The sequence below is a fragment of the Vulpes lagopus genome, chromosome 6, assembly GCF_018345385.1.
Source record: "Vulpes lagopus strain Blue_001 chromosome 6, ASM1834538v1, whole genome shotgun sequence".
Lineage (NCBI taxonomy): Eukaryota > Metazoa > Chordata > Mammalia > Carnivora > Canidae > Vulpes > Vulpes lagopus.
The window spans coordinates 91853282-91881274 of record NC_054829.1 but is presented as its reverse complement, the minus strand read 5'-3'; the positions used below and the strand labels follow the sequence as shown (position 1 = coordinate 91881274).

General features: G+C 33.0%; 1 protein-coding gene across 2 annotated transcripts in view; it reads right to left on the bottom strand.

Annotated features, from left to right (window-relative positions):
- The window catches only part of GRID2 (glutamate ionotropic receptor delta type subunit 2), a 1439737-nt gene that overhangs the window by 660477 nt on the left and 751267 nt on the right, over nucleotides 1-27993 (bottom strand). For both annotated transcript variants that reach the window (XM_041760141.1, XM_041760142.1), the window contains exon 3: nucleotides 17-301. In XM_041760141.1, coding sequence (XP_041616075.1) covers nucleotides 17-301 — 285 coding nt within the window. The remainder of the gene's footprint in view (nucleotides 1-16; nucleotides 302-27993) is intronic.

Here is a 27993-nt window from a genome sequence, read left to right as displayed (position 1 = left end):
AATCACAAACACTTACCGTATTCACTATCATAGAATATAATGAATTTCTGCCAGGCATATTCTGTGACCACTCTCAGAATAACATCATTCAAGTAGACAGGTGGGCGAACAGAGAGCGTGTAGTCATCATTCCTGTTGCTCCGGGTGAGTCCACAGCCACTCCTTGGTGTCCCAGCTGTTGAGCGCTGTATGAAGAGGTGGGGGATATGCATGGCATCTGCCAGAGACTGGAGGGACCCTGCTGACGTGCAGCCAATGGAGCTGACCAGGGCCAAGATGCCTTGATTCATAAGTTCACAGGCTGCAAGAAAGCACAGTAATATTCAAATGTCAATGGGTTTCATATAACTTCTCTTTTGGAGGAACAGTGAATAAAATGAACATTCTCCATGAAGAAATTGTCAGATTACAACGTGCTACTGGAACACTGGAACTCAGCTAAAGAACTCTACCCTTATTAGCCTTTTGACCTTGTGCCAGCTACTTAGCTTCTCTTGGTCTCAGTTTCATCATCCACAAAGAGGGTAAAATATCATGAATCTTCAGGATTGCTGCTGCTAGGGTTGGTGATCATTCAGTGTCTCTTATTTGCCTTTCACATGATAGGTACTCAATCAGGGACAGCTATAGTCTTTTAATTATCAATGCATAATTCAGAGAAAAGACAATTCCTTACTGAGTATGTAATACCAGGTTTTCAAAAAGCAGATAATATGTAAATTGGTGAGTGAATGTAAAGGAAGATAAAAGGCTTAAGAAAGGAATTTCTGGCCATAAAACATAGAGCCATTCTGGTATCTAAAACTTTGGTGACATTTTGTCTCTCTTATTAAACTGGAAAAATGAAAATGTTTTTGTTCTTTTCCTTGGCAGTCAGAAAACGAGTAGTCAAATCAAATACTAAATTTCAGCAATTATCTCATTCTGGTTTATAGTTGAACAATTTCTAATCTTCATTATATGATTTATTATCTCTGTTTTATTTTCACTATTTTGTGTATACATATACGTATATTCAAAATATATTTAAAACTGGGTCAAGTATAAGTTATACGTACATATCAAGACATAGCAGATATAGAAATAGAAAATTATTAAGTCTTAACTTTCTCTTTCTCTCTTTTTTAAAGTAATCTGTATGCTCAACATGGGTTATGAACTCAAAGCTCTAAAATCAAGGGTTGCATTCTCTACTAACTGAGCCAGCCAGATCCACTCCCCCTTTTTTAGCCTTTTCAATTTTTTAATATTAATTTTAGTTTTAATTAATTAATTTATTTATCATAAGTTCTAAGCCCATTATGGGGTTGAGCCCACAACCTTGAGGTCAAGGGTACCGTGCTCTACTGACTGAGCCAGCCAGGCACTCCCTAGTAAGTCTTAACTCTTAGTAAGTTAAGGTATCTGAGTTAAGGTATCTGAGGGTTAAGGTATCTGAGGGATCTCAGGATATAAACCTTTGAAGACAAGAGATTAGAAATAAAATCATAAGTAAATTCAGATGGAATCAAGGTAAAATAAATTTCATTTGAGAAGGCCAGTTATAATTGGTCCAGGCATTATTCTAGATTTTAGGGATTGTTGGTATAATACTTTCAATATTTATACATTATTATAATCCATTTTGCAGAGTTTTTAAAAAAAATCAAAGAAAAAGTTAGATGATAAGTACCACCATGTAATTAATTGGCCAGTAAATAAAGGCTGACAAACTGCAAGTTTAGAAGTACTATACTAATGACATGCACCTAAACACCAAATACATTTATAATGATTAATTCTAAGCCAACCAGTACATACAAAATAAATTAATAATTATTAGGGACATTATTTTCAAGCATAAGATAGGTTGTATGATATCAAATGAATCTGAAAGGTAGCAGCATGGGTGAATGCTTCTTAGGCTGTAACAGATGGAGGTTGAAGTTTTAATAAAAACCATAGGACCTACTCATGTTTGTGAATTCAACATTTATAAAAGCAATATGAATTTACAGTTATACTTTCAATGGATTTAAGTAAAAACATTGGTCAGAAGTTTGCTTCCTTATTGTAGGGACTAAAACCATTACTGATTTACATAAGCAAACAGAAATTAACTTTTTAAAAAAGATTTTGCCTAAATGCTTGGCTCATTAGCATTTAAAATAAAAAAATAGAGAATATCTTAAGGCACATACAATTGAATTCCATGTTTAGATTACACTAATTTAAAATGATCAAATAAACACAATAGTTTCAATAAGTCTATTGATATTGACCAATTTATCCTAATATAATTCTTCCAGTGATTTTTAAGTCACAAGGACGTCAGCACATTCCATTCATACACTTATTCTTCAACACACATTTATCAACTTTTAACCATAAGCCAGGAACTTTCTTTGGAGATTAGAGAATGCAATAAAACACTGCATCCTCAAAGAACTCCCAATCTATTTACCATAGTGTTTACAAAATCTCTCTTGTATCAGAATTCAAAATGGAGATTAAAAAAATATATTTATATATTTAATATTATTTAAATATTAAACACACACACAGATGACTAAGTCTACTCCTAGAAGTTCTACTAGAAGGCTAGTGGTCATGTATTTGCATTATGATTATTTTTTAAATGAGTATTATTATATTTGAGTATTATTTGAGTAGTTCTGATATGTAACCCTTTCTGGAATACATGGGTCTGGTCGATTGTAACTGCAATACTCTTCGATGTGATTGTTATAGAATGTCTAATTTTTTTGATTTTCTCTTATTTTTTTATTCTTAACAATAATATTGTTGACAATATGGCTATAACTGAGGAATGGAATTTCCTTATTTCTCTAATTCCCTTAATTTGCAAGTGGTGCTAAGGTATAAGAAAAGAAGATACATAGATTTAATAAGAATTACTGTACTCTAAAATGTGACCCTTATCTTCATTTTATTTCCGATAATAACTAAGATGTTTATTCTTGGAATAATCTTCATTCTTTCAAGTTCTTCCAATTCAGAAACAGAGTACCATATTTCCACAATTCTAAAATGTATATAGCTTCTATATTTTATCCTATCTGAAATCAGGGCCGATTTTAAAATAAAATGTATTGATCAATACATTTAATATGATGGATTATTTTTTCTGAAAAAATTAGTAATCAATATTGAATTTTATAATAGTGAGTTCTTTTTTTTTGTGATAATAGTGAGTTCTTATAAATGAGAAAATAAGGTAAGTTTCTATGGCAGATAAGAAAGATTTGTACTGTTTCTACAAAAACTGAATTTAATCTAACTTCTTTTTTTCCTATTCAATTCAATAATGAATCATAAATCCAGTGTTGATAATTGCTCTTCTCTTTTTTCAACCACCATAAAGCACCTGACCTTTGCTTTCATGCTTGTAAGAATATAGTAACATAAAACACTTTCAGCCTGTACATTTAGCATTCTTTGCAAATACGATTTTCAGCAGCCATCTGAGAGGTAGTATATAAAAAGTGAGATTAATTTGACATATCGTCAATGTAGTTTGCCAAAAACATAACCATTTGGAACAAATTCTTCTAAATAAAGATGGTCTTTAAATATAAATAGTGTTATAAGGTCCAATTTAATCATAATTTTCTTTTTTAATAGCTTTTTTAAAAAGATTTTATTTATTTATTCATAGAGACAGAGAGAGAGAGAGAGGCAGAGACACAGGCAGAGGGAGAAGCAGGCCCCATGCAGGGAGCCGGACGTGGGACTCAATCCAGGGTCACGTCCTGGGCTGCAGGCGGCGCTAAACCGCTGCGCCACCGGGGCTGCCCTAATCATAATTTTCTACTTAGGAATTGAAACTATAGAAAAAAAAATAATTTAGGTATAATTAAAAAGCATTAAGACTTAATTTATTCTTTAAAAGAATATAAATGAAAAAAAAAAAAGAATATAAATGGCTAAAATGGTTGACTACCAGCCATCAAATGAGTTCAAATGAATAATTTTCTGTTTACTATTTTTTTATTCACTTAAAGCCGGCATGAATCTCTCGCCTGTGATCTAAGCCTGACATGGACTAAACATTTAACATATAGGACCCATTATAAGTCATCTTAGTTTTCCATTTATATTTTATAACAACCCTATGCAGAAGAGCTATTCTTACTCTAATTTTTAAGTAAGAAACTGGTTAAGTGAAGTTAGGTAATTGCATTGTCTAAATTCACACTATTAGTAAATGGCAAAGTTGGGATTCACATCTGGCACAGACTTCAATGCCTGGGCCACAGAGAAGTAAACACTCACGGTTTTTATTTTTATTTATTTATGTATTTATTTAATTTTTAAAGATTTTATTTATTTATTCATGAGAGACACAGGCAGAGAGAGAAGCATGCTCCATGCAGGAAGCCCGATATGGGACTCGATCCTGGGACCCCAGGATCACACTCTGGGCTGAAGGCAGGTGCTCAACCATTTAGCCATCTGGGTGTCTCAACACTCACTGTTTTTAAACACAAAGGCACATGTAAAAAACTGTAAGTCACTTAACTAACTTTTACTATAAGATTGACGATAATTTCAGCCTCCTGGATATAAAAGAGAAAATAATAACAATTTTGATACCATTTTCTCCCTTTTTTTCCCCTTTGGGTTTAAGATTAAGGCATTAATTCTGTATAGTTTCAGCTCCAAATAGAGTATACACAGAACATTTTAACAAAGGTGCAACAAACTTTTAAGAAGGAGCTACAGAGTATTGAGTCTACTTCCAATCAGTCCCTAGAGTGGTTCCACTAACACTGATGTGATAAAAATGATAAAAATAATGTTCAAATATCTCTTTATCTTTGTATATTTGTTTGGAATTTATAAAATGGTTTTACTTGCATTTGATTATTTTACCAGCACATGGCTATATTGGATAAAATACCTATCCTCATTTACTTCATACTAATTTGAGGCTCAATCCTATATTTTCTTTTTTTTTTTTTCAATCCTATATTTTCAATAAGCAATGGAGACAATGCTGGAACATGGATTTTATTTTGTTTACTTTATACCCTTCCAACTATATATTCTCATAGTCTTCTATTTATGGAAATTCAGATTATCCTGTTTACTGTTAGTAACAATTCTGTAATGAACACACCTATGCATGCATATATACATCTATATATTACAGATGTAAAATATATATACTATATCAGGCAAGGACCTGATACTTAGGATGCAAGGTAGTCAAAAATAGGCCAGTATATAATGGGAGACAGAGAGCACACTTAAATGAATGTATAATGATTACTGAGCAGTTGCTAGGCCAAAAAGTGTTATTATTCTGATAGCTCAAAAGCATTTTTCCTAGACTGTGAATAATTTCCTTTATTCAGAAGTGAATCTGAAGGAGAAGTAGAACTAATTAGGTAAAGAGAAGTTACCTTGATGAAAAAGGCTGAAGAAAATATTTCCAAACATTTAATTAATAAAGAATAAATAGAATGTGCAAAGATTTGGTGGCAGAATGGGCATGGAATAACTGAGAGGGTTGGAAGAAGAGCCAGTTAGCTGGAGTACAGACAGCATGCTAGAGAGGGGAGCAAGGTGAAGATGGAGAAACTCTGGCTGGGCTTTGTCTTGTTTTAATTTGAAAGATAGCTTTATATATTTTCATTATCAACCCTTTATCTTTTATTTATTTGTTAAATAACTGCCTTTATGCTTCTTATAATTTAAATTTACATATAATTTATATAGCTCTTTATAAGTTTTAAAATTATTATATAATCAAATTCGTCAGTCTTTTACTATCAGAAATATTTTGCTTCACACCATGTTTAAAAAAGCTTTTTTTTCCTGCAGCCTACAAGACTTATGATCAGGTTAGCTAACACTTTTTCCCAAACATATACCCCATAGCTGATGATCAGCTGATGAAAGATACAGTGGCAAGAATTTAGAAACTGGATGGGTGCAGAATGTTGTGTTTGGTTGATATGGGTAAAATTTGTTCTTTATCTGCATAATCCCAGTTAGCAAAGGGTGAAGATTAAACATCATTGTGACAAGAATGATAATCCATATCACACTATATGTTTGTCTTCTAATTTTTTCTATCATTTTATGGAAATTCTAGTTACTAAAAATTTTTCTTTTATAATATGGCACATCCTGGAATTAGAATTGATTCTTCCAAGGGGCACCTGGGTGCCTGAGTGGATGAGCGTCTGCCTTAGGTTCTGGTCATGACCTTGGGGTCCTGGATTGGAGTCCGGCATCGAGCTCCCTGCAAGAACCCTGCTTCTCCCTTTCCCTGTGTCTCTGCCTCTCTCATGAATAAATAAATGAAATCTTAAAAAAAAAAAAACAAACTGGTTCTTTCAAGATGAGTGATACAATATTTAATATACTCCAGCAAACTATACCTTGTAAAAAGAAGTGTAAGATCGTGGTAAAGATTTGAGGAACTGTGTGTTTATGGTTGTATAAGAAGACAGAATGACAAAAAAAAAAAAAACCCACAATATTTTATATTGCTCCTGAAGTTATTGCCATTTATCCAGGATATCAAAGCCAAAACTCAGAAGTCATCTTCAGTTATTTCCTCTCTCTTGTACCCCATACTCCTTCACATCAACTTTGGTTGACCCATATTGTTAATTCTACCTAAGTAGGTCTCAAAACTATTGTCTTCTTGAAATAGTCACTGTCAGTGCTTTACTTCAATTTATATCACCACTCATCCAATTACTGAAACTGTCTCCAAGCTGGTGTGATTTCCCAGCTTAAACTTTCTCCAATCTTCTACATTGCAAACCAAGATATCTATTTTTTAAAATTCTCGTGTTATTTCTGTGTTTTAAAGGCCATCAATAAAAAAACTGAGAAACTATCACAGAAGGGTGGAACCAAAGGAAAATGACAATTAAATGCAATATAGGATCCTGAATAAGATCTTGGAACAGAAAAAAAAAATTAAAGAAATTGATGAATTTTGAATACAGTTCATAGTTCAGTGAAAAATACTGTACCAATGTTAACTGTGCCTGATAATTGTATTATGGTTATGTATGATGCTAATATTGGGAGAAGTGGAGCGAAGAATATAAGGAAACAGCACTATTTTTGCAATCGTTCTATTAGATCTAAAACTATTTCAGAATTAAAAGTTGATAACAGATAAAACTATCAATAACTTCCAACTTCTGCCAGAAAAAAGCCCAAACTCTAGGCATGGCATATAAAACCCTTAATGTCCTAGCCCCAATCTACATTTTCATGCTTACCTCCAGCTTCTCTCCCTTGCCAACAGATCTTTCTACAATTCCACACACTCCCCTATCACCATCTTTTTTTTAAAAAAAAATATTTATTTATGATAGTCACACAGAGAGAGAGGCAGAGACACAGGCAGAGGGAGAAGCAGGCTCCATGCACCGGGAGCCCGACGTAGGATTCGATCCTGGGTCTCCAGGATCGCGCCCTGGGCCAAAGGCAGGCGCTAAGCCGCTGCGCCACCCAGGGATCCCCCCATCACCATCTTATTTATACTTGCATTATATTATTTTTTCAGTAGCCTAGATACTTGTGCAAAATATTATTTTTAACATCTGAACAGTACTGCTTCTTCTTATTCATGGGTGTGGTATATATATCTTCATCTAACAGTGTTTTTAAACTTTTCTAAGTAATATTTTGTAGTATTCAGTGAATTAGATTTTGCACTTCTTTTGTCATATTGATTTTACATATGTATTATGTACATATGTACATTCTATTTTAAATAGTACTTTTTATTATTTTAATTTCCAATCTTTATTGCAAGAATACAGAAATACATCAGATTATTGCATACTGATTTTATATTACAAATCTTATTAAACACACATGTTAGTTCTAATTTCCTTTTTTAGTAGATTCTATACAATTTCCTACACAATGACATCATTTAAAAAAAAAAGGGCAGTTGAATTTTTTCCTTTCCAATCTGTATGTCTTTTATTTCCTTTCCAGCCACCCTTCCTTTGTTCTGACCTTAAAGGGAAAACTTCAATCTTTGATGATTAAGTATGACCTGTTTGTAAATTTTTTTGACCAGGTTGTATATGAAATAGATAAAGTTTCCTTTTACTCCTGGTTTGCTGAGAGTTTTTATCAGGGATGGATACTGAATCTTGTCAAAAGTCTTCTGCATTCATTGAAATGGTCACATGGATTTTTTCCTTGGTCTCATATGAAAAATTAATTGACTGGTTTATGAGTGAATGTTAAACTGTCCTTGCAAAGTTAATGCTGCCCTCAGTAAATGAGTTGGATGCAGTCACCTCTATTCAGTTTTCTGGAAGGGTCTGTGTTATAATTAGTGTTATTTCTCCCTTTAGTCTTTGATAGAACTCACCAGTCAGATTTTTTGGGAGTGGAGTTTCAGTTGTGAAAAGGTTTTTAGCTATAAAAACACTACTGTAAATAGAAACAGAGTTGTTTAGCTTACTTATTTTTTTAAAAAAATATTTATTAATTCGTGAAAAATACACAGAGAGAGGCGGAGACATAGAGGGAGAAGCAGGCTCCCTGCAGGGAGCCCAATGAGGGACTTGATCCCAAGACCCCAGATCACCGGATCACCACTGAGCTGAAGGCAGATGTTTAACTGTTGAGCCACCCGGTGTCCCTTATTTAAATTCTTTTGAGTGAATTCTAGTACTTTGTATCTTCCAAGGAATTTGTCCTTTCCTTCTAAATTACCAAATTTATTGGCATACAGGTGTTCATGATAATTCCTTGTAATTCTTTTAATATCTGTAGAATCTGTAACGATTGCCTCTCTCATTCTTGATATTGGTAATTTGTATCATCTATTGTTCCTAAGCAGTATGGCTAGAAGTTTATCAGTTTTATTAGCTTTCTCAAAGAAACAGCTTTTGGTTTCATTGATCTTTGTTACTGCTTTTTTTGTTTCCTATTTCATTGATTTCTGCTCTGCTCTTTGTAATTTCCTTTCTTCTCCTTAATTTTAGTTTAGTTCACACTTTTTTTTTTAAGGCAGAAGCTGTGATCATCAATTTTAGACCTTTGTTTTTTCTAATATATTTAGCCCTATACATTTCCTTTTATGCACTGCTTTAGTTTACTCTCTTCTGGCTAAATTTCACCTATTCATTTGTGCTATTTACCTTTGCAGCAGGCATGTTTAACCATAGCTATTTTTGTAGTTTTTGTCTGATAGTTCCAACATCTGGGATATAACTCAATCTATTTTTGTCACTTACTTTTTAAAAATGGATTGGGTTTTTCCTTACACTTTTGTGTGTGTCTCATTATTTTAGATGAATTGTTGGCTAGCAAAGATTGAGGTAAATAGAGTATATTGGTACATTTCTCTTCCTATCAGGCTACTAGTGTGTGGGTGAGTTAATCTAGCCAGGAATTGGTCTGAATATGCAGTGTTCTTGTTGTTGTCATCACTATGTAAAGGCACCATAAGCTTCAGATTCTTCTAGCAGCAGGTTGCTGTTATGGTGTATTTAGAATGGGGTTTGGGTTGCCAGATTTTCTTCAGTGTTGTGCTCCTCCCTCAGGTTTCAACTGCTCCTTCCCAGACGTACAATAGTGGAAGGCCTGTGTGTCCTGGCTCCAGCCCCTGTGGTGGACCACCAGGTTATCCAACAGTGGGTCTTTGCTGGCCTGGTCCAACCTCTGCCTTTGTCTCAGGCAGCCCTCAAGTACCTGCGCCCTGTAGGTGACTCTTCTCCAGTGTTGCTGCCCTTCATCTCTGTTAGCCAAACACTACCTTTTATCTTTGATGGGGGTCAGGAGGGAGATTTCTGCTTCCTTGAATGAATAGACTTCTGCCTGATATTTGTGAAAGATCCTGGACCCAAGATGTTTTTTATGGGGAAAGAGGTAGAGGGCTTTTTGTTTTGACCTGTTGACCAACAACAGTGGATCTTAGCAAGAACCACATAGGTTTTTTGCCCTTTCCTCAGCACCTTAAGATTTTTACTTTGTAGGTGATAAAAGCTGATTAAGTGTGTGAGCTGTTGTACCTGCTTCCCTACAGTCAGCCAGCTGGTCCACAGCGTGCCACTGAGGGGAGCTGTATCTCATATCTGACCCTAACTTTCTTATGAGCATTCAATGAAGGACCATGGCAATAGCTTACAAATGAGTATGAGTGCTCTCTTGTGTCTGGGATCCCCTCTATGCCCAAAAAACATAGCAGCTCACTTGTGACCTTTACAAATTCATAAAAATTCTAAGTGATTCCCCGCCCCCCTCCATGTGGAAGGTAATAAACTCCTCCCATATTTTGCCAAAGGCCAGACTGTTTTTGTTTTGCCTGTCCTTGAAAGAACTTGTGCCTCCTTAGATTTTGGTTTCCTTGGTTACATTGAGAAATGCTGTGGCATGAAAAAAATTATGATTTTGATGACTGTTTAAATTTTTTCCTCACTTTTATGGTGGCAACATTTTTTTCACTTGTTTACATCGCAAGCAGAGGTGAAGGTCCAGCTCCTTGATCATTCCTATACATTCTGTAAGTACCTACAGCATGATCATTAGCTATTTACATGCTAGTCTTTAGTATTAAACACAGCCTTCTCCAGTATTGTGTTTCTGAATATCACCACAAATAATTTTACTTAGTTTACTAATATTTTATTTCTTGAGAGCAATGTCATTCAGGCATACACATTATAAGAAGAGAACTCATTCTTTGTGGGAACTTTCTTATCATGGCTGATAGGTACTCTCCAAGCTTATCCCTAGCCATAATTCTGAAGTAAGCTATTGCCTTCAGCCTTGCTCAGTCTGCTTTAGCCACACTGGTCTCGTTTTTCCATGCAACTTCTTTTCTCCATATCCCTTCTGCCTGGGTGCTTTTTACCCATACATCCTTCCATCCTGTTCCTCATGCTAGGTTTCTGCTCTTGTGGCCCCTCTCTCCCCTGCATGCCTGTTACTCTCTATCTCACGATCTACTGTATTTTTTCTTTAGCATTTATCATTATCTGACTATATTTATGCTTGTTTCTTTAATTTTACTTTTTGTTCCCCACTAAAATATAAACTATGTCAGATCCGGAATGTTGTCTGTTTTACTCTATACTTTTATGCCCCAAGCCTAGAACAGAGACTGGTCTATGGCAGGCATTCAATGAGTATATGCTGTATCAATGAATAATTAAATAAACAGTATAACTACAGTCTATCTCCAAAGTGGACGTGGTGTAAGGTAGCTTAGGTACACCACAAATGGTCTTTTGTTACTCAAAATTTGCTTGTTTCACAGAAACTGTTTACTCTTTAAAGAAGATCTTAAATGGTGTTGACAATAGTAAGATGGATGAAGTGAGAAGAATCTGTCCTTCATAACAAAACTATTTTAGCACTTCTATTGTGCACTATTTAGAAATATTAATACTCCTTTGTGATAGGATGAGCATACATAAACTCCATGAAATCAGAGATGTTCATCTTTTTAAACTCAGATGTTCTTGGCATATAGGAGAACTCAGTAAGTATTTCTTTAAAGCATGAGTATGATGTTATTTGTGATAGATTAGACCATTTAGTTTATCTTCATAAACAATATTTTTCAGGGGTGCTTTTCCAGTAGTAATATATCAAATAGAATCCATTAACTCCTTAGTTTGTAAATATTCATTTTAAAAGTGCCTGTGATTTTATTTGATTAAAAATCATCTCTTAATGCTATGTATATTTTAGATAATTTTAAGCTAAGTAGAAAGGGGATGCCTGGGTGGCTTAGTAATTGAGCGTCTGCCTTTGGCTCGGGGCGTGATCCCGGAGTCCTGGGATCGAGCCCCACATCAGACTCCCTGCAGGGAGCCTGCTTCGCCCTCTGCCTATGTCTCTGCCTCTCTCTCAATGAATGAATGAATGAATGAATGAATGAATAAATAAATAAATAAAATCTTTAAAAATATAAACTAAGCAGAATAATTCATTTTGGTTTTTAAATGAATGAAAATGCTATTTCTGTGATTTATTATAGCAACCACGAAAACTCATACGATTTTCTAATATATTATATTCCAATTTATTGTAAGGTAATTTAATTTTTTCTTAATCTTTAATCTGTTATTTCATTTTTATCTAATTAAGGCATATGGTTGGCAGCAGAAGCTAGATCACAGTTATCCATTTGTGAATCGATCACCACTATCACAATTTATGGATAATCACATTTCACTTAGCATAAAATGCACTTGGATTTATTCTTTGCCAGGAAGTAATCTTTTACCATCTGCAGTTTGTTATTATATTCTAATTTCACTAATAATGCCTTTCAACATAGTATCAGAAGCATTTCTATTTCTGGGGAAAAAAAACTGTCTACATACTTTACAGAGCTATAGAACAGTGCATAAGGTCAGAAACACTATTTAATAGTTAGCTTGGCCACTGCTAGCAGCAATTATGAAGTGAAAGGAGATAATTCCTGAAAAGTACAGCATAAGTCACATGGACTCCTTTCTCTTCTATGTTTTTTTAAGCAGCACTATGCATGCTATTGAAAAGGCCTGTATTTAAATCTCTGACACTAATTCTCTTTGTGTACAAATCACTTAAATGTACAAAGATAATGTTTCTTCCAAGGGAAGATGTAAAATTGAAACAGTAGGCTGACCTGACAATCTTCCAACCATTGGCACAAATCACGGAAAAGAAAAAGAAAGAAAGAAAAGAAAATGACAACAACAACAACAACCAAGCCTCTCCTACTCCTGCTATTGCCTAAAAACTGCTGTTGCTTTAAAAGAAAAGGCATGGGTAAATGTGTTGCCTTAAAATAGAGATCTAGGTTGTATGTGAGGAATCCTGATTTTTAGTCTTGGTTCAGATGTGAATCATGGTGGGCCTTAGGCAAGAATCACTTTTTCTCCTTGGGTTTCAGTTTCTTCATGTATTAAAAGTGGTTATTAGACTAGATGGTTTCCTGGGAGACACCATAACAATATTTTCTCTCTCTTCTTGTTTCTATTATTGACCAGTCAGTCTGTCCTCTAGTTGGCACATTCTAACTTAATTGGTTACATTTTGGCCTAGAAATATAAATAGATTTTCTATGTTTTCAAGATGGCTTTTTATACTTCTGTTTTGACTCATTATAAGAACATTTTTATTTTCCTCTTTCCATGTGCGATTAGGTGCTATTGGTGAATTATTATACTCTCGCAACTATATAATGAAAAGAGTATGATGGACTTTATTTATAATATGCCTGTTTTAAAATCTCCTGTCATTTTGGATATTTTCCGTGTTTTTTTTTTCCCACTGTTCAAGGGTTTATGGCCCTTTCAAAGAAAAGTTTATTTATTTGTAATGAAACATTTTCCTCTAATGTGCTAGAGAGATATAGACATAAAAATCTATACAATGCTTTTTCTTCTATCTTCACTTCCCCTCAGAAAAGTATATTCTGATTACTGGTAATTTTCCTTTTATCTTTTCTTTTTTTTAAGAGACAAGACAGACAAAGAAATTAGGATCCTTGTGGATTACCATAAAAGAAGCAATCTCTAGAAACAATATTTCTTAGGATAACATTTTCTTGCCTATGTCTTTCCATGAAACACTGCAATGTTTTATAGCTCCTAACACCTTCTATGTCATATCACTCTGAACTCTTCTCATAAATGATATCCATGAAAATTGTTTTAATGAGGGTTAGATGCTTCAGTTACAAAGAAATGTTTTATCCCCAGTAGTAATAACATAATGATATGTTCCCTAATCTTAAAGATTTCATTTCAAAGGCTTTCTTTTCTCCTTCTACCACCACAAATACCTATGAAGTAAACAGTGATCATTATACCCTATTTGACTCATAGAGCTTTTGCTAATCACAAGTGAAAACATGTATGCAAAAGTCCCTTTTCAACAGCAAAGTTATGCTTTACTGTAATTTATATTACACTTATTTATATGACTCTACTCTTATTTATATGATCCTGAAGTATAGTTTCAGTTAATGGATTGAAAGATTATAATCATTTAGAGATTAAGGTCTGTTATCAATGATTTGATCAACTATTAAGGACATGCCCAAAGAGTATACAGCATGCCTAAAGGAATACAAAACTCAATGCAATTCATAGTATCCATACTCTTTAGGAGCTTACAGTTGCCATAGTCTAGGTCACTCAGTATTAATCAAATATAGGGAAGATATTTATTAAAAGAAAAAAATACAGGGCACCTGGGTGGCTCAGTCAGTTGAAAGTCTGACTCTTGATTTTGGCTCAGGTCATGATCGTAGGGTAATAAGATGGAGCCCTGCATCAGGCTCCATGCTCAGTGGAGCATCTGCTTGAGATTCTCTCTCTCCCTCTCCTCCTCCCAACCCACCTCCCATTCTCTCTCTCTTCCTCTCTTTCAAATAAATAAATCTTTAAAAAAAGAAAAAAATGATTAAGTATGCAAATATTATTTAAATTTAAGCAAAGCATACATTTTAATGTGAGTTGAATCAATTTGTCCTGAACTACATCAAGAACTTTTTACTAAAGAAGATCATTAATCTTAATTCCCTTGAAACAGGTACAATTTTTATTTTTTTTATTTTTTAAGGTACCATTTTTAAATTATTTTTTTATTGGCACAGAGTCCATGCTTAAGAAATATATCTGATGAAACAAAAATAAAGTGATCATAAAGGAATATTTAATTTTGATGACTGAAGAGGAAGGAGAAGGATATCCTAGAATATGAATGAAAGATCTAAATAAACAAGCTCTTCTTTCCTCTCGGAAATATAATAGAGGAAACAGACCATTGTGAGACAATCTTGCTCTTTTTTGAAATAGGCTTCCATAAGTATCTTGGCAAAAGAGATCATTGAAAAACTAATGGATCTTTAACTTCAAAACCTGTATACTATCACTAGATTTCCAGACAATCTCACTGAGAATAGTTCAATTTATTTATCTATAGCAATCAGAAAATGGCTTGCTGTAGTGTCAGCTTAAGAGAAGAAATTTTAGAGAGTACTAGGAATTAAAAATAGCATGGAAGAGTAGTCATTTATGTGTCAGGGAGAGAGAAATTTTGATTAAGTAACAATTTTTCCAGACACATGTTTACCTTAGAGTAGTGATTACAATCACTCTCATCCTTTTCAGATATTGGCCTGTTTACTGAGTAAGGATTAAATAGTAATGAGATAAAGCAAATGTAGTCAAGTCACTATGTTACTCTTCTCCATATATCTTGGTACAACTGCATGTTGATTTTCTATAGCATTTTTAATACAGATAAAGACAGGGACAGAAGGAAGGAGGGAGGGAGAGAGAGAGAGAGGTCAAGAAAGAACAAACATCATTTCAAAGATGTTTGGGACAGAACAAAATCTAAACTCTAATGCACTGATTCAGTGTGTGTACTCTAAAATTAGCGTGTCTGGGTTTTCTTTCTAGTTCCTATGCTTTTTAGCTGTATGACTTCAGGAAAGTTATTTAACTTGTATGAGTCTATTTCCTTACCACTAAAGAGGAAATGAAACTAATATACATCACTGAGGATTATCAGAGAAGTAAATAAGTTGATTTATCTTAGGTCAATGCCCAATGCACAAAGAGTGCTCAATAAATGTTATCCAATGCTCTTGAATTTGAATTTTTAACAGAATAAGCTTCAGGAAGAGAGGTTCTGTAATAATATATTAGGTAGGGCCCACGGGATACAGCTCGACAGGGGCTAAAAAACAAACAAAAAAACAGGAACAAACAAAAAAGAAGGAACAAACAAAAAAGAAGGAAAATGAATTGTTAAGGTGGTAGAGGAAATTTTGAATCACTATACATGCAACAAATGACTGCCGGATACCTATTATGTGCAAATCTGTGTTTGAGGCTGTAATTCAAGAAAATTATGAAATCCATAAAAACATTCTTTCTTGCATCTCAAGCTTTAGTTATGAATTTTGGGTTTTTAACTCTTCTCAAAATGTTCATATTTTATGTTTCTTACATCTTCTTTAGTAGAATTTTCTGAAGATCAAACTAGTTTTTCAAGCTGGATATGCCGTAGAGCTACATCTAAGTTATGCCTGGGAGTGATTAACCACAGTCACCTCTTTTGGCCCTTCCATAAATGCAATCACAGGAATCAGCTAAAATAATTAAAGCTATCAGCTTGAAATGTTCTCTCACTGTGAGTAAATAAACTTGTACAAACTGTGTATATCCCTGAAACATCTTGCTAAGACACTGTGATTGCACTAAAAAGAAACCAATGTCAATGAGCCACAATGACAGTTAGTTTTTTCTTAATTAGAATTTAAATGAGATCTTCCTTAAACATAATCTCGGTTTACTATTTTATTTGTTCCAAATGACATCTTTCTTTTTTTAAGGTTTTATTTACGATCCAGTTAGTCCACATACAGTGTAATCTTAATTTCAGTTGTAAAATATATGATTCAACACTTCCATACAACACCCGGTGCTCATCACAATCATCCCCATCATCTACTTTAAAACTAGTTTCAGATTCTCTCATGATTCTGAAAACTCATTGGATTCTTTCTGTACTCATCAGTTAAGTTAAAAATGCAATAAAATTCATTATTATTATCTCAAAATATCATTTAAAAATATCACAGTTTTCTTTCACATATCTTCCCCTTTTCACTTTGTACTGAAAACCACAAATATGTGATTATCTATGTATTATTCGATTAACATTCTTAAAATGTTACATTAGCTTTGAGGATAACCATTTCCATCTATAAAGCAAGAGATGGAATAATTTGCCAATCCTACAATAAAAATAAGTATCAAAATCAACTTGGAATAAGTTTATGCTTCCATTGATTCATTATAGAAATTCTTGAAACAATGATAACTAGACTAAAAAGAAATTTAGCTAAATCATTAAAATGAAATGTTTTTAAAATTATGCTAATGTATTTAGAAGAGTGACACCAAAGATTTGGGTATACAGTAGAAAATGACTGGAAAATGATCTTGAATTTATTTGCTTTCGAGCTTTGAATGTGAAGAATAAAAATCATTGGTTCAAAGAAGAAAGGTCTGGAAGTCTGGGTAAATCTTATCTTTAGTGATTCTCCACAATACCTTCCACCTTGATCCAACTACTGTAGCATCATCTACTCTATCCAGGTTCTGTGTAGGGATGATGACTGTTCTGGAGGTGATACTGGACTTCGAAGGAAGAGCTTAGACAAATGCAGTTGGGTGTGGAAAGAGAAATGTAACAATCCATAGTGCTTGGTACTCTTGAATTTAACTAGTGTAAACCTTGGCAAGGAGCTAGTGAATGCTGATATAAGATCAGCTTACATTTTTTAAAATTATAGTTTTATCATAATTTATAGAATTATGAAATTTGTATATATTTCCAAAGCCCAAAATATTATGGTGGCATCTTATATTACTATTTCAGAGTAGAAACAGAAAATGCATAGAGAAAAATTACATGGAAAATGTAATTTTGAGTTTTTTCTCTATAAGCAGTGATGGGAACAATACAAGAAGAAAAAATATATAAATGGATAGTTTTATACTATTTTAATATTCTAATAGAGTTATACTGTCATACACAGTATACTGATCTATTTAATATTTTAAATATATTTTTATATGCCACATATTATATATTATACATACACATACATATATTACATATATGACTTAACCTTCTGACATTGTGGGACACTGAGGAAAAATAATTCAATTTAATTTAAGCAAATATATATTCAGAAGCTAAACTATGGGCTTTGGTGAATAAAATGGAATTCTTAAATTTAAAGGTTTTACAAAAGGAAAAATGCAGCCTGGATATATAACTTCTTAAATAAAAACTGCAAGTTTCAGTTTATTAATCTGTAAAAGGGAGGTACTAATACTTATCATAGGCATTAAACTGGGAAATAGTAAAATATTTAAAAAATGCAAGCTGTTATTGCAGCTATTAAAAGACAGTTATTCACTAGTTTCAGAAATGCACAACTATATAAGATTTTATTTTCAAACAGGAAAATATTTTTTTTAGAAAAATGAACATTTTCATCTACAATTTTCGCAATTATTTTTATAAAGGAAAACCATTAGCCATATCCTAAGCATCAGTCAAGATCATTCTTGTATATTTTGCTCTATAAATTTGAACATATTAGTGTTTAAGTTGTCTACATGGGTAGAAAATGACATTTGTTCACAAGGAGTTAAGAGAAATTACAAATTTGCTGCCCTGAGTAAATAATCCTAAAATTATTATAAAACTTGATTGTTATCAAGTATATATCTCCTACACATAGTTTCCTATGGAATATCTATTAAGGATTAGGCTAAAGTGGGTCAAATTGTTACTAAAACTGAATCCTTGGTTTATAATATTAATTATCAGATATGAGTGAAAAAATATATTCTGCTTGTGTCAATATCTTTTAATTAAGGTTCAAAGGACATTATCATAATTCCAAATTGCAAATTCTTCTCACATGCTGAATTTTATTGTATTACTACTTTTTTTCTATTTCTCTTGTCATAAAAGAAAACTTTTCTTTTTCAAAGTGAAAGGAATATCAAAATGCCCAAACATTGCTGCTGATAGATAAGTGCTTTGAAACACAATGCAGTTATCTCACTACAATAACATTGAGGCTTGTTCATTTTGAATAGTAATGTCTTAAACATGATTGATAATGTTGTATTAGGATAAACTTTTTTCCGGCAACCTGTTCCATTGATAGATACACAGCATTTTAATATGCCCTTTTAAAGATAGTGATGATCTCCATGGGAATAAAGTTAGAAACAATTATTCTATTAATATATAGCACTAATATGGAAATAGCCTCCTTTTCTAAATAAGCAAAATATTTTTAGACTCAAGGCTGTGTTTGCTTTCTTGCAAGGATCCAAAAATATAATTGACTCTAAAACTATCTAAAGATTTATTTTAAAATATTCATTATGGACACACCTAAATTTTTACTTAAAAAAATACATAATCTCTCTTTGGTCCTGAAGTGACTTTGACAGACAATAAATAGTTACCCTCTGAAGAATATGAATGAAGTGATTAGAACACTGAGTAAAATATCAAGAGGAATTAGAATAAAAAAGATATGTGAAGTTTGTGTTTTGATTGTGTTCACATCAGAGGGAGTATACCTACTTGCAAACATATCATATTTATCTCCAATTGTGATCTTTGGTAGATATACTAACTGCTATTTTTAGCTTCTAGCCATAAAAGCATTACACAAGAGATAGAAATATATTTCTGGGGTCTGCATATGGTTCTGAGGATAATTTCATCTACAATTGTAGATTGTTTCTTCTCTTCTTTTTCCTCCTTCCCTTTGTTTAACTTCGGTAAATATAAAACATGAAAGGAAAATAACAATCACTTCAATTCCCACCATTAGTTCAACACATTATCTAATTATATTTCCAAATTGGAGGTAGGATGTATTTTGTATTTAGGTGTGTAAGATTTATATATTATAATAATGAGAAATCCATATACCAAAACTCTATTTAAAAAAGAATAATATTGGACTCCTGGTTTCTGTATGAAAGTTCTACATGAAAGTTAAAAAATAGCAATGGATTTCTTGTTTCTGCATGGAAGTTACCATGCTGTCCTAACTACTAGTAAAACACTGAATTAACTGAAAACTAGCAACTCTTCTTGGATCTATAAGACAGGAGGACACAGGGCAAAGTGCTGCTCCTAATATTGTATAGAAAGACAAGCAAGTACAGGTCATCATGGCTTACTTATTTTATTAGAGCAGAGAGTCACAAATGGCAATTGAGAAACAAGTACCACAGTAAGAAGAAATGAAATGTAATTGATAAATTGCTAGAGCCTCAGTGCAGTCAACTCTGATAGTTAAAAATTCCAGGGAGATCCTGTTGTATAGGGGCTCCCACAATATTGTGAGATTTCTTTCCAGGAGCTTGTCCATTTTCCCATTTTAACATTAGAGAAAAATCTCCTTTGGCTGTCGACAGAGAGAGGAGAGAAGGAACTATTTTGAAAAACACTGAACATTCTGTTCTTCAGTAGGCCTGCCATTAGGAGAAACTACTTAGTTAGGGCTTAATTTGTTGAGGTTTATCATAGCCTACTTTAGCTGGGCAAGAAAAATACTCAATTCCAGACACCCTAACCATCCTGTCCCACCTAACTGGAAAAACAAAAACAAAACAAACAACAAAAACAACCAGAAACACGTGTGAAGTTCACAGAGCAGAGGCACAGGCTCACTAAAAGATTGAGACCTAATCAAAAAACTAACTATAGAACCATAGAACTAACCTCCTTCCATACTACACCTATAAGGTCTATTGGCAGCAGTTAATTTAATGCAATATATCATGTTCAGTTATAAATAACAAATGTTAAGGCATACCAAAAGGCAAAAAATATAGTTTGAAGATATGGAATAAGCATCAAAACTAGTCATGTCAGGTAGGTCAAAATTATTAGGCTTGGAATTTAAAAATATAATTAATATGCTAAGAGCTCTAATAGATAAAATAGACAGGAGGTGAGACTAGATGGGCAGTGTACTCAGAGATACAAATCCTAAGAAAGAATCAAAATGCAATGAGAGACATAAAAGAACAAATCAAGCAAACAAAACAGTAACCACAATGAAGAATGCCTTTGATGGGTTTATCAGTAGATTGGGCATGCCTGAGGAGATATCTCTAAGCTGGAGGATATATCATTAGAATCCTCCAAAACCAAAAAGCAAAGAGAATGAAAAACTGAAAACAAAAAGTAATGATGTATCCAGAGACTGTTGGACAACTACATATGGTGTAATATGATTGCAATGGGAATGTAGAAGAGGAAGAAAGAAAAAATGTAAAGAGATAGTTGAAACAATAATGACTGAGAATTTCCCCAAATTATTGTCAGACACCAAACAATAGATCCAGGAGCTCAGAGAACTCCAAAGAGGATGCATGATGAAGACACTAGTACATATATTTTGCAAATTGCAAAAAAATTAAACACAAAAAATAATCTGAAAAGAGTCAGAGGGGAAAAATACCTTACCTGTAGAGGAATAAAGGTAAGAATTACATCTGGCTTATCAGAAACAACAAAAACCAGAAAAAAAAATAGAGTTTAAAGTATTGTGAGAAAAAAAAAAGCAAAACAAAACCAACAACCTAGAATTCTGTACCCTGAAAAATTATCCTTCAAAAGTGAAGAAGAAACAGACTTTAATAGATAATCAAAATTGGAGGGGATTTGTTGCTAATCATTCTATCTTGCAAGAAATGTTAATGTAAGTTCTTCAGAGAAAAGAAAAATAATATATGCCAGTTCTATATATAAAAAAATAAGAGCATCAAAAAAGGAATGGGCAAAGGAAAATTTTAAAAAACCTTCTATTTTTCCTATTGTTAATTGATCTAAGATATAATAATGTTTTCAAAATAGTAATAGCAGGGGTATTTGATTATGTATATTTATGTATAATCTTATGTATGTATGTGTATATGCATGTATATATATGTCTATGAATAGTAGTAAAATGAATAAGGTAGTAAAATGAATGGCAGTAATGATATAAGGGACAGAAGGATGGAATAAAGGTTATTTTGGTATTATAAAGCATTCACACTACCCATGTAGTGGTGTTATTTAAAGTTAACTTGGATTAGTTGTAAATGGATATTGCAAAATCTAGGACAACCACTGATAAAAGTAAAATGGGTAATAAATAAATATAATTAATCCACTAGAAAAGGAGAGAAAATGTATATATGTAAAAAGGCAAAATAAACAGAAAGGCAAAATAAAAAAAAGGAACACAAAAATTGGGAACAAAGGACAAGGGTAACAAATAGAAAACAGAACAAATGTGGTGGGTATCAATTCAACTATATCAATAATCACTTTGAATTTCAATGGTCCACCAATGAAAATATAGATACATTTAAATTGTATTAAAAAAACACCCAGGAAACTCATTTTTTAAAAGATGTATTTATTTATTTTAGAGAGAGAGAAAGAACACACACAAGTGGGAGAGGCAGAGAGAGAAGAAGAGAGAATCTGAATCAGACTCTGATTGCATGAAGCCCAATACAGGGCTTGAATCACAACCCTGAGATCATGTGACTGACCTAAGCAGAAATCAAGTCAGCCACTTAACTGACTGCACCACCCAGGAGCCCCAGAAATTTACATTAAGTATGAAGTCACATGTAGATTAAAAGTAAATGGGAAAAAAATAAAATAAATTAAAAAAAAATAAAAAAGTAAATGGAAAAAATTATACCATGCTAACAGTAATCAAAAGAAAGCAGGACTAGATGTATTAGTTTTAAACAGAACAGACTTTAAAGAAAACTTCAAGGATAAAGGGTATTGCATAATGTATAAAGGGGTCATTCTCCAAGAGGTCATAATAACTCCTACTGGATATGTTCCTAACAACATCATGCCAAAAACTGATAGAATTACATGAATAAACAGCTGAATGCACTAGCATAATTGAAGACTTCAACACCCCTCTCTCAGAAATGTTCAGGTCCATCAGGGAGAAAATCATTCAGAATATAGCTGAACCCAGTAATACTATCAATCAACTGTATATAATTGACATTTGTACACTACTTCATATAACAGCAGAATACACATTCTTCTCAAGCTCACCCAGAACATTCACCAAGATAGACCACATTCTGGGCTGTGAAACATAACAAATTTAAAAGGATAAAAAACCCATAATTTTGCTCTCAGATCACAATAGAATCAAATTAGAAATCGATAGAAAGATAACTGGAAAATCTTCAAATATATGGAGATTAAACAACATACTTCTAATTAATATGCAGGTCAAAGAAGAAATCTGAAGAGAAATGTTAAAAATATTCAACTAAATGAAAATAAAATGTAACTTATCAAAATCTGTGAGATGAAATGAAAAGAGTATTTAGAAGAAAATTTGTAGAACTGAACATAAATATTAGAAAAGAAGAAGGATCTAAAATCAATAATCTAAGTTTCCATACAGTCTCTCTACCTCTGTGTGGTATTGAAGTATCTAAAAAGCTTTGCAAATTGTGGGTGCTTACCTATTAAAAACCAAAATGTGTTCCAGGGTAGAAAAAGGTACTCTCAGAAATTGTATCTGGCAGGTTGGGAAACCATACCAGAGAGGATTGCTATTTATGTGCTTAGTTTTTTGCTTTGTACCCATTACCAGTCATTAGTAAAAATAGGTGTTGAGTATAATATTTATGAGTTGGTAAGTCTGCTTTGAGAATTCAGCCTTTGTGGTTCAAGCAGTTCCCAATTCTTCCTTCTCTTCCTTAATTGTGCATCTATACCATTGATATTACAATACCCATCACTAGAATTGTAGGAGTGATTGCAAGAGTGATCTTTCCCTGCCCATTGATGTGATTTGCTATAACCAATAGATTATTAGTAACAATGATATGGCCTGGCCTCTGGTGCTTTTGGTATCCATCAGGAGAAGAGCCTGATCTATAGCACCAATCCAAACTACTCTAATTCACTCCCTGACCTGAGTATGAAAAATGCTCTTGCTGTAAGCCCCTAAAATGTCAAGGTATTCCTTAGACATCATCAAAAACAGGAGAAATCTAACAAACACATAGCATTAAGAGAGTTATTTCTCAAATGGCATTTTACTCTATCTGTAGTATACCAGGGTATATTCAAACTTGAATTTAATTAACTGGCCACACTGGCTTCCATGAAATTCTGTAAATTTCCTTTTTACAAAACAAAACTAAACTGAATGAAAATTAAGATGTTTAAAAAAAAAAGCTTGCATGGGTGAAATTATATCTGTTGAAAAACATGTATTGTAGAATTAACAAGAATCTGATCTTTCCTGCTTCCTATGGTTCATCCTATGAGCACTTATGGTCTTTTTTTTTAAGATTTTATTCATTTATTCATCACACACACACACACACACACAGAGAGAGAGAGAGAGAGAGAGAGAGAGAGAGAGAGGCAGAGACACAGGCAGAGGGAGAAGCAGGTTCCATGCAAGGAGCCCAACGTGGGACTTGATCCCAGGATTCCAGGATCACGCTCTGGGCTGAAGGTAGGCACCAAACCGCTGAGCCACCCAGAGATCCCAGCACTTATGGTCTTGTACACTTACAATTATCGTCAAGTTAACATAAATGCTGCTCCATTTCATAATATTATTATGCTTTTATATGGAGGTTGATACTAGATTTGAAAATATGTGACTTTTGTAAAGAAATAGATCTGCTAAAATATCCAGATCATTCAAAAGGACCAATTAATGTTTCCATCTATTCAACATATTATTTTGTAGAGATGTAGCAAGTAGTCAGAAATCTACTATCTGAATGGATGGAAGAAACTGGAAGAAGATGAGCAAGACATTTTCTTTCCCTACACTAAAGAATCTGATTTTAATTTCCTGATAAAGTAAATGAAGTCAACACAGCTATGACAACCTACATGGAGATGGTATCAAATTGACTAAGCCCAGGGGATAGAGGCTATTGCTAACTCATTAACTGGGGAGGCTAAAATGCTGTCAAATTACATACACAGGGAGGATTACAAATAAACAGCAGTGTTTCATGCCAAAGCAAACTCTCTGCATCAAAATATCTAACTGTGCTTTGACTAAACATATACTTCTGGTTGGTCTTAATTTAAACTCTAAGCAGGCAAAGAAACAAATCTCTGAGGAAAGAATGAATTAAGAAAACAGTTTGTGGACACTTTGAATTCTATGTAAAACATGTTAAAGATAGCAGTGGCCTAGATAATTTGAAAAAACGGTATCAATGTAACAGGTAGACTTGTCAGATTTACAATTTAGTGATCTTGTTGGTAATGGCTTAGAAACACACTTCTAAGGATATTTTCATAATCATTCTATTTGAAAAACAGAATGAGAAAAGTTAAAGTACTTTGCTAGTATTAGAATTTATGTGGCAAAGAGTACATGTTTAAGTAATCTGTTTTCCTTGACAAACAAATGTTAACTAAACTTATTTGCCATATCCCTAATACTGAAAACATGTTATTCTTAATAATTGTCCAAATTGGCCAACATAAAATTTAAATGATTTGGTTCGACCACTAGTCCAGTAGCTCTTAATTGGTTTTGTTCCCCAGATGATATTTGGCAATGTGTGAAGGTATTTTTTTAATATCAGGGCTGGGAGGATGTTACTGGCATCTAATGGACATACTAGAGATGCTGTTAAATATCCTACATTGCAGAAGATGGACGCCTCCGTGCCCCCTCCTCTGCAAACAAATATCCAGTCTAAAATGTCACTTGTGATGAATTTAAGAAAACTTGCCTTACTAGAAAGTGAAAGAACTCATTTGTCCAGATGATATTGCTTTCATTTCAGTCATTAGTACAAGTTGGAGAAATCTGCAAAACTTTTCCTATTCTAGATTGGAATATTAACATACCATACTCATTTGCCTTAATTATATTTCTGCATTTCAGACGTTATCAAATGGAAGAATGTTCATGGCATTAACCTGATTGATGTATTTACAATATATGTACTTGCCCCTCAGCAACTCTAATTACTGAGAGCTTCTAGTGTTTCTAGAGATAGGATGTAGTTTTCAGTGAAGTTTTGCAAGATGACAAACTTTCTACTTACTATTGTGATCAAGTGCAATTCAAATGATTACACAGTGTCAGAACAGATTGAATAAATTGCCTTTTTGCTGTAATGAGTATTGCTAACATTATAATACCACAGTAAACTGAGCACCAGTAATTTCTTTCATAATGCAATTATTTTAATATATTGAACTTGCATTAAATTCATTGAGTATAGAAAAACACTTATTTGGAATGAGTCAAATGAGAGATATCAATTAAACTATTTAAAATTATTTTAGATATTAAAATGTACATATATAACGGGCTTTGAGAAAACCCAGTATGTACTAGCAAAAAAAAAAAAAATGTGTGCAATACAGAAATTGAGAGATTTGGGAAACTCTTCTATCTCCTGAACTAAAATAAGAATTCTACCTTAGATCATGATTTAAGCAATAATACAAAGTAGAGAGCATGCTGGTTACCAACTCCAACAGAATAAAGTAATTAACTCTTAAAAAAAAAGCCAAAATTTTGTTGGCAAATCCACTGCCTCTAGTAGTTGAATTATTCTATTTTACTTTATCCAAATAAAAACAAGTGTTGACAAATATGGACATTGCCCTATTTTAGAGGTGAATAAGGAAAATAATGGTTAGAAAATGAGTAGAAAAATTAACATAAAATATTCCATAAAAGTTATTATTGCAAAAATGTAACAAATGTATTTTTTCTGTGAGGTATAACTATGACCCCTAATAATTTATTCATAACACTTAGCAAGTACTTAAAAAATTGGCTTCTAATCATGAAAACCTTTTATTAATGTACTTTGTATTAGCAGTGCTTGAGAAAGAAAAATCAAGTTAAACCTAGCATTTGTTGTTAGCTTATTACCTCAGATATTCATATCATTAAATTTAAAATTTCACATAAAATTTCAAGTAAATTTATGTGAGAACAGATTGTCTGGCAATTCAGTACACTAGTTTCACTGCAGTATACTAACAACCTTTTTTCTCTTGATGGAAAATATCATAGAGAATAAAACTGAAGGTGGAACATGCAAAAAGAAAAAGAAAAAATGAGCAAATTCTGAATTTTTCAACATGGTATGTACATGGACTTTCAGTGTAATTTTATTTCCTAAAAATAGAGAAAAAAGTGAATTGAATGAAACCCAACTCTGAGTATGCCTATATAACAAAAAGTAAAACTTTAATGGGATTGCCTAACCATCTTTCATCAGTTCTCTGCATAGGTGAAATATAAAATTAATATTAAATGCAGATAAATTTGGGGGCAGATCCTGATCATTGGATACTATGATGCCTTCCTGACTACTTTTCTTCTTTATTCATTTTCCACATTTGAAGATAAAAACTGGATACCCTTCTTCCTAGACTACTTTGAATCTAGCAAAGTTCAAGGACACAATTCTAGTCAATGAGACTGAAAGAAGACTTCTGGAATGTTAGTGACACTGATAAAAGAACTAAGACGTGCATACAAATGTTTTTCTTTATTACTGTTTTTCTCCCCTAGACCATTCTCATCTCCTTTTTGCATTAAAACATGCTTATATGAGGAATTGTGGTCTGATGCTGTAGCACAAAATGTGACCATGAGATGAAAAAGAAAATTCAGGCAAATTCTGGAATCAAATGTCTGAGATATTTTGCAGTAAACAGTACATGTTCTTGTATTTTATGTAACTAGAAGTCAAGTATTCTGTTTCTTGTTATCAAAGCTTCACTCACTAAAATAAAACACTGAAAAATGTGCCTATCGAGCATAAATAATCCTTCCTATATTAGGAAACAATATCTTATTGAAAACATAAGCTAAAGAAAAGAAAAGAAAAGAAAAGAAAACATAAGCTAAGATCTCTCTCTCTCTCTCTCTCTCTCTCTCACACACACACACACACACACACACATCCCACACACTTCTTTCTAGTTCCAATCATTTCTTTTTTTTTTTTTTAGTTTCCTCTGGTCTCTTCCTAAGGATCTCTTGAGTTATACAGAACTGTACCTCCTTAAATTTCTTGTTTTTAGTTACATTCTTATTCTTGCCTCCAATATTTCATAAAACTGAATATTCTTTTTTCAAGGATATTTTTAGGGTTTATCAAATGATGTCCAATGTGCTAAACCCAGAAAAATTTTCAATTGCAATAATCAATCCTGGTGGCAGTTGTGTTTTATCTGACAGAATTTAAAAGAAAGAAGTGTCATGATTTTAATTATTATACCATAGAATATTTGCATTTTAACTATTGCAAAACAGCAAGACTCAGTAGCTAGGCAACAAATGGGAAATTTGAGAGCAATAAATTATGTACTTCCTTTACTATATCCTTATTTGGCTCTAGAAAAGTAATTTGCCCAATAATTAAA